This window comes from Populus euphratica, unplaced genomic scaffold, assembly GCF_000495115.2.
Source record: "Populus euphratica unplaced genomic scaffold, PopEup_1.0 scaffold9.1, whole genome shotgun sequence".
In the NCBI taxonomy this organism is placed as follows: Eukaryota; Viridiplantae; Streptophyta; class Magnoliopsida; order Malpighiales; family Salicaceae; genus Populus; species Populus euphratica.
In genome coordinates, this window is record NW_011499857.1 from 1511449 (window position 1) to 1519901 (window position 8453).

General features: G+C 36.8%; 1 protein-coding gene across 2 annotated transcripts; it reads right to left on the minus strand.

The window, feature by feature from the left end:
• Nucleotides 1–2497: 2497 nt before the first annotated feature.
• Nucleotides 2498–8439, minus strand: LOC105123673 (alcohol dehydrogenase [NADP(+)]-like). 2 transcript variants are annotated; one of them, XM_011023367.1, is made up of 4 exons: nucleotides 8172–8439; nucleotides 7325–8057; nucleotides 5769–6020; nucleotides 2498–2991 (listed from the first exon to the last, which is right to left on the minus strand). In XM_011023367.1, exons 2-4 carry the CDS (start codon nucleotides 7889–7891, stop codon nucleotides 2731–2733), a joined length of 1080 nt encoding a protein of 359 aa, XP_011021669.1. In that variant the 5' UTR covers nucleotides 7892–8057; nucleotides 8172–8439; the 3' UTR covers nucleotides 2498–2730. The 2 variants fall into 2 exon arrangements, with proteins under 2 accessions (XP_011021669.1, XP_011021668.1); XM_011023366.1 differs by having other exon boundaries at nucleotides 7325–8439.
• Between the last annotated feature and the right edge of the window lie 14 nt (nucleotides 8440–8453).

An 8453-nucleotide genomic window follows, 5' to 3' on the forward strand; every position in this document is an offset into this window, starting at 1 on the left:
CTTTCCCCATTTCTTAACCAAATATTTTATTTAGAGCTTGGACTGGACATGCATGTTTTATCAAGTTGCCGGTCAACTCTGGCAAATGGGAAGCGGGCTCGTAGCAGGATTCTTTTCTTTCCTCTCAAATTTTTGTTCAGCAGTGGGACATAGCATCGGAAAAATGAAATATCGGAGGGCCACAAGCAGAACATTGAAATTACTACACCAACCGGCATCTCGCCTGGAAACTAGAGGCAAAAAAGGAAGGAAAGAAAATGGCTCCTTGCACAGAAATCTTAATACAGATGCCAAAGGAGGGCCCATTCGGGGAGCCACTCAAAATATGACCACAGAATGCTCCCGTTGCACTGTGAGATAGTTGGTAGTGCTAGTAATATTTTAGAAGTTCTCTTTTCTTCAACGTTTACCTCTGGCAAATCCCAACTGGGTGCAAAGAACTTTTGGTTTGTTTAGGTCATATTAAATAATTTTGATAGATAAGCACGAACCCTGCAATCAATTCCGGTGCCAGTGGCGCACTAGTTACTATGATGATTTTGACCAATAGAGGTTGCCAGACGTGCAAGAAAATGAACCGCCATGACATGGGATCTACGTTCAATATGTTAAACAAGAACACTTGATGCAAACACAATCCCTTTTGCCAGAAAATGAATCCAAACAAGAAAGGTGTGCCTTTTACTTCCACTACTAGAAGTGGGGATGCCAAAACCGTTGTCATCACGGCGACAGAGAAAGCAGGTAATGTTGCGCTAAGTCCTTCGGTGGCGAAAGCACAACCACAAGTATCTTTCACAAACCAATGCGTGATGAACTTTTCCATTCAAGTATTTCTTAAGACAACATACTGTCTAGTCCCTTACGTGTTCTAGTTTGATACGACACCCATGCCTTAGCGTCGATATAATGTCATTATGGTCATTGAATTTGCTATTTTATTCAAATTTAGTGTTCTTGATGGCTATCGGCATGATACCACTTCGTAAACTTTAGGTGTTCTAGACTTCAACCTATGCTGGAACCTATACCCATCCAGAGAAAAGAAAAAGAAAAGCTCCATTAACTGGTTCACGAAGTAGGAGCACCAGGCATGTCCTCGTCCAATCCTTTTACTGAGAAAAAGGCAGCACTGAAATCAAATCCAAAATCTCCAAAAGTGTTTTGACACCACGAAGCATGAGTGAATTAACCACTGACAGCAAAATGCTTCAAGATTTACCAGGAACCTCATATTACAAATCCTCGAATCTGCCTTCTTTTAGCAAGTTTCCTAATTAGGAAGATTGGATGAAAGGATTTTCCAGACAAACATTCTCATGCCATTTCCTGAGAAATTCTTTAGTGGAGTCACAATAGAGTGACTCTCTGGCTCTGTTGCCAACCTGATCTGATCAGTGTATCTTGCCAGAGCTGGGGATTTGCAATTAACACTCTTTTTCTTCACAATATCATCACAAGAAACTCGAAAGTCTTCACCTCCTCATCCGTGTCTCCATGGCAATACGTTGTTCATTTCATTTTACGATTTTCTTCCAATAGTAATGCCAAAATTCAAACATTTAAGATTTAATGTAAAATCTATCCGCTGCATTAAAGCCTTTGAACTAAGAATCCTTAATCTAAAGGATCCAATTATCCAATCCAGTAAAAACAAGAACAGGGATTCTAATTCCAGTTCATTAAAAGTGAATGCGACAGCCTTGAGGATCGAGAACGCAGGGTGTGAAAATGTGATGCCCGGGCATCTGTAATTTCAACGCCAAGGAAAATAAGAAGATGGCTGTTGACAAAACTAGTTATAGCACTGACATGAGAGGAAATTATTCATTTAGTCAGAACGTAGAGGTGAAGTCTAGAATACACGTTCTGGGATTCAAGAATCACGAGTATATTACAAACAGGACGTAGTGAATAACTGTTTCGAACATGTCAGGAAAAAAAAAAAAGAGGAGATGAAAATGTACATGAATCTTAAAAGTAAACTACAAATTGACTAATGCAATCAACTACATCAAACGGGAAACAGAACTGCATGCTGAGACTAATGAATATTGTAGAATGAATAGCAAAGCTTTTGCTTTGAATCCTACCAAAGAAGTCTATAAAATATTCCTAGGAAAAAAAACCTTGAAACAAACGATCCTTACCTAGTGAAAAGCGTGAAATACACATCTGAAATCTGAATCATGAATCAAAGGCATGTTTATCTTAGTGAAAAATCGATAGCAAATATTCAAATTTAAAACGGAGTCCAATAATTTTTAAAAAAAATTAATGTGAAAAAGCTATAACCAAGCGTAGAAGCATTTCCACGGCCATGATCTATTCTTTCAAAACAGAAGGACAAAACAAAAGTCTGATCATTTCAGGCAATTTTTAGAAATAAATTATTTGGTATATTCTCCATGGATCACCCTACCATGTAACAGTCAACATTTACTCGTTTATTTTGCAGTTCAATTGGAAATTTAGAAGAATGACTTGTTCTGAAGGCTCACCGAGTAAACAGCTTTTGATGATCGAATACAAACATAAAAGCTTGCAGACAGATACAAACACACCTGTATTTACAGAGGGAAGAATTTGATTTCAATCAGTAACAATATCACTTTGGATTTCCTATTCAGCATCCACGAAATCAAAATCTTACGACCAATGAGCACTCATAACATGATGACATCTTTTAACATAAATGGAACACTATCTCAACAAAATTAGTATTAAATATCAGGCACTGGACTCCATGTCATCTTCTATCTCACGCACAGCTTGAAGGGGACCACCACCAAACATGTAGCCACTGTCCGAGAGATTATTTAGAGGGCCATTTCCAAATAAACATACCTGTGGCTCAGTCTTATTCAAGCAGTTCCACTCATCATCAGACAGAGACCAACTAAAAATGTCTATGTTTTTCATTATGCGATCCGACTTAAGGCTACAAGGTAAGACACTGGTGCCTCTCTGCATTCCCCACCGTAAAATAACCTATAACAGATATACACTCAACCTGTCAAACTACATGAAGTAATGCAATACATTTCTTTTAACTCTTTAATGAATCATAAAATTGTGTTTGCAAGTCAAAGCCATGTTAATTCTATTTGAACTTTAGGTACACCGTCCACTTTCTCATCAGACAGGCCCTTTTTCTTGTTGCAGCTAAAACCCGGAAAGAGTTTCACATTTTGCAGTGGCCACTTGAGTCAGAATCCAAAAGTCACCAGGGGTATTGGTGTGTGTTTTTATATACATATACTTCGCCTCTAGTTGGAACTCAGAGTGAGAAAAAAACAACATTAATAATTTAAAAATCCTACAATTGGTTTGGGGGTGAATCTGTCAAGAGAGTTGGATTTGAAACAGAACCGAACTTGAGAAGAAATTGGAAAATACAAAAAGGTCAGCAAATGCAAAGGAGCAGAGAGCAGACGAAATAATAGGATGACAATCACATAAAAATGCTGACTAAAGCAGCCATAACATGAATCATTTTCGAGGGGAGGGGGAGCACTACCAGGCAAGGTTGTGCAAGGAACATAACATTTTATTTTTTTCTGAAAAAGAAGAAGAAGAAATACCACACAATACAGAAAAAGCCTTATGCATTCACAAATTGATTACTGGAAGAAAATTGATCTAATAATAACAATAAAAAAGACCGAGCTATGAATTAAAAAGGAAAATCTTTCAGTAATTAGCCTATCTTCAGCTGCAAGTAACTTTTGATTTGTTTTTTCCATGAACTTCTACAAAAAATAGACCATTTTAGCAATGGTTTTGAAGCTACGATATCCTTCCAACCAAAAAGAACTAAATGCTTATGTTAACTTTAAAAAATGAGTTTCAGCTGGTTAAGATGGTCACTCGTGAGATTTATAACAACTTGCAGTCACTCCCCTGTTCTAACCTGAAACAGATGTCTATCATAAATGACATACAGAAAATAAAAACAAAATGAATACTTGAGATCATCTGCAGGTGCTCAAATTATACATTAGAGCTCCATGAATTACAAGATAATTACTTCAAACCACCTTCGATTTAATTGATGGCAGTTTAGCAAGACAAAATACAGTGACCTGATAGTGTGAACTGGTCCCTGATAACGACAATGTTGAACCCTAAGAAACAAATTACTATACGGGGGCCTTTATGTTTCTTTCATCATGTTGAATGAACACGTGTTACTTGGATTAAGAGTAAGGCTATTGGTGCTCATCCTACTTGAATGGATCGAAGCAAACTAATTAAAATCTGCAAAGGCGTCTTTGTTTTGCTCTATCTTTTTCAACAATATATCAGAAACTTTTTCTCAATTCAACTTAACGTTTAACCAATTTTGAAAATCATAGCTCGAACCATTTCCAAGGTGTGGTTGTCACAATTAGACCAGGGACCAAATAGTGCATTCATAAAGAGGAGATCAGAATATAAAAGCTCATATTGATGCTAAAAAGAAGCTGATCAATTTTAATGAAATAACACTTTGAATTGCACTCTTGTGTTTTCTGCACTCCCTTCATTCTCTTCTGCTCTTTCTTCTCCCATTTTCTCTTCATGTCTTTATTTTTTATATTAATGAAGATAATTTACAGGAAACATCAAACAGGTTTCAGAGCTAAAACTGTAAGAAATAATCCAAATAATCATGGAACTTTCTCAAACCTGCTACAAGAACAGGAACCATACTTTGACCCCTAGTGATGCTATAACAACACACAAAACAATATATAGATAGCTTTAAGTCAATTTTCAATTTTCTTAAAATCTGATCCATATATTGCAGGATGAGGATAAGTCCACACTCTTGAACAGAAATGATTCGTGTGCAGCATATCAGTGTGCCGGCGATCAGAGGAATATTAATTTTCATTACTTGCACAAGAATCATTAAATTTCAGAATCCACCTTTTATTTGTCAATATCCGTTCAGACCAGTTTGGCATTCAATCCTATGTTAGAAATACTTCTTAATATTTGTAGATCTTATTTTAGAAAGGAAAAAACATTAATGATAATCGTAGTTTTAAAAACATAAACATCAAAACTTTTAGATATATTGTTTGGGTATTACAGGGATAATAACAAAATATGAGCTTATTGGAAGAAATGTGAACTTATTGGTCATAATGTTTTCTAAAATGAAATTATTTGTACTTTTCTCTACTCAATTTTAAGACCCATGCAATTCATGCTCCATTAAATAAGGCCTGGAACCTCTAGACGTTTCCCTTAACAATCTGAGGAAGCAAATGAAGTCCTCACAATTATGCGCTGTCAGCATCTTTTCTCTAGTTTTCAGGAACCAATTCTAGAAAAAAAAATCTCCCCTAGTTTTCAAATCTGACCTTAACATTAACACTCGGATAAGACATACATATTCTTAGTCAGTATATCCAGGTGCTCTATCACTAACAAAAATATTAGCACTGCAGATGGCATTTGATATCCAGAAACAAGAGAATTGCAACATTCTAGACAGACTCATGAATGTGCCAGTGGAAGTTACAAGGAAAACACAAAGGTTAATTAAATCAATTTGAAGTTGGTTTCAAAAAGTCTAATCTACAATACCTTCCATTCATTTCTGAGAAAACCTTCATATTCTCAGATTCTGGGGCAAAAGAAAATAATGTATACAGGTGGCTACAGCTATTTGAGGCAAGCATTGTATCAACAAAAAACGTCAACATAACATGTAGGATTAAAGGAATCAGCATGACAGATATAAGAGAAGGGTGGAAAACAGAGTAAAACGTTACCTGTTCAGGTGTCTTCTCGTGTCTTCCTGCTATCTCTGAGACAACACACAATTTCAGCATGGGCCCATGTACTGATCTTGACCTCCTGAATGATATGCGAGGAGTGCCAGGTTCATCTTCCCCTGATCCGCTATCAGATGGTCCAGGGCTCCATGTGGGAACCCCTAATGGTGTGTGAGCAGATACATGAATACCCTTCAATTGACAGAACTTAACCAGTTCTTCTTGCCTCCAAAAAGGATGCAACTCAACCTAATAAGACTACTAAATCAATCAAGAAACTCACATTTGTAGAAAAATCTTTATTTACAATGAAAAAAAAGCAAAGAAAAAAAAAGGGAATAACAATAAAATATAAATTACATGAAAAAACTGTTTTATTGTAAACATTCATTGTTGTCATCTCATGACATGCAACAAAAAAGAGTCAATGGAGAGGAGTGAGACAAGATATACTAAAATGAGTTCTGATTTTATGAGAATAGGATGTCTTAGGGAAAATCAGCATGGCAGGCTTGAATCAAACTCTTCTTAACCTTAGAAATGTTGAAATCTCAACCATACGTCATTTGTGATGACATCTCAACCATATGTCATTTGTGAAACATGTCACTCTTTTATTCCACTCTAAACTATTTCTACTTAGCACCAAATCATAGGCCAACCTTAAAGCTTTCTATCACCGTTGCATCATGAATCCCTCATTTTCAATGAGACAACCTTTTGGGGTCATTATAAACAATTAGATTCTATCTAAATCCTCTTGCTGTTATACTGAATGCAAAGCATTGACATATCACCAACTAAACCATACATCCTAATTTATTATTATTCTGACCAGCAAGAATTTATCTCTTCATATACTAACTGCCACCCTCGCTTGTTATGAAGTTCGAGCTCCCTAGACAAATCCTCCTTCCTCGACTCTTTCTATCTCCTTATATATTTTTGTGTATGCAACATTGCATCTTCTAACTTCCCATTAATTAATGTGCCATTTAAAAGTTTTACGCTAAGAAGGAGAGGATGCACAGGATCTAAATAATTACTCGTAGATTCACACATTTTAAGAAATAAAATGCTTACAACAATTCAAAAGTAGTGCATACACTAAAAATCTCCAATAAAAGACCATCACAAATCAAAGGGGTGGCAGATATGAAATTCGATGTGCAACTGAGATCTACCGATTACATCCTGCAGATATAAAATTAGAAGGCACGGAATGCTATATGCGACATTGATGGTTCAAAGAAGTTCAGAGGAAACAGGCTGTTTCAAAGTTTGGACTCAAGTGTAATGCCAAACTTAAAAGAAAGAGGCATTGGATGGTGATGGTGGCTTCGGAAAGTCCCATTTCAGGCCATCTTTAGATCCAAGAAAATGGTTCTCTTGATGGAAGGAGTAGAACATGAATCTGCTGTTTTGAGATAGTTGTTGGTCCTTATTTATTGGAAAGGAGGAGGTACACTTTTGTCTAAATCAATAAAGGAACAACCTGTTATAAAAATCTGTTCAAAATGGATAGCAGAAGTTAACAAGAATGATGAGCCAACCTGATTGACAGCAGGCACCACTTTCGCAAATTTCAGCAACTCTTTGATCTGCTGGACACTGAAATTGCTGACACCGATAGCTCTCACAAGACCCAAGTCACCAAGAGCTTCCATGGCTTTCCATGCTTGCTTCAACCGATTCAAAAACTGCCTATACTCACTCCCCGACTTCGAAGGAGGATCAGTTGCGTCACCAAAAGCCGAGCTATCAGGCCAATGCATCAAATAAAGATCCAAATACGACACTCCAAGATTCTTAAGAGAAACCCTCACATAATTTTCAATTTTATTAAGGGAATTCATAGTACAGTAGAGCTTAGAAGTCAAGAAAACATCCTCCCTTTTCAGTGAAACATTGAATGCTTCGCCCAGTGCTTCCCCAACTTCAATCTCGTTCCCATAAAGATGTGCACAGTCTATATGACGGTAACCAACAGACAGGGCAGTTCTCACAGCTTCAACGCAGAGGTCACCACCACTCTGCCATGTTCCAAGTCCAATGGCAGGGATTTTGGCTCCTGTGTTCAGCACAAAGTGACTTCCTACTACCCCAGTTTTCCCTTGCATTTTTTCAATCTTGTTTCAACCAACAAAGAGTCTACAACCCAAAAAAACTTGAAGGATGCAACAACTCAATCCAAATCCAACAATATAACAAGTAGGAACTGGAGAGATTGTAGAACCAAAATCTTAGGAATGGATATGGAGAGTCAAACAAGAACCCATGGATCAACTAATACAAAAAAAGAAAAACCCAGTTGAAATGGAATGGAATCAAAATCATCCAAGCAAGAAGAACAGCAAATCATTCTCAATCGAAAAAAATAGTTGACTAAACAAAACCCACCTTGAGTTTGTCAATTTACCAGTTAAGAGGAGGAAATTCAATAAAGAACATAGCAATTCCAACACGAAGAAGTCGCAAAGACTAAAACAATACAAGTAAATAAAGACTCGGATGGATAAATGCCTTTGTTTAATAGTTAGCAAAATGTCCCAGGTCTGGTCGTGGTGGTCAATAACGGCGCCAAGAAAGAGCACCAAAGAAAACCAACTGCACCAAAACCCACCAACTTTTTTTTTAAAAAAAAAAACATCCACATACTAGCTGTGCCGTGAAATCAATATG

What these genes read in the sequence shown, in the direction of transcription:
- LOC105123673 (XM_011023367.1), bottom strand. Translation starts at nt 7,891, where the DNA reads ATGCAAGGGAAAACTGGGGTAGTAGGAAGTCACTTTGTGCTGAACACA. An exon ending in TGGTGCCTGCTGTCAATCAG is followed by an intron (nt 6,021 to 7,324) that starts GTTGGCTCATCA and finishes TAGTCTTATTAG; the next exon opens with GTTGAGTTGCATCCTTTTTG. An exon ending in ACGAGAAGACACCTGAACAG is followed by an intron (nt 2,992 to 5,768) that starts GTAACGTTTTAC and finishes TATCTGTTATAG; the next exon opens with GTTATTTTACGGTGGGGAAT.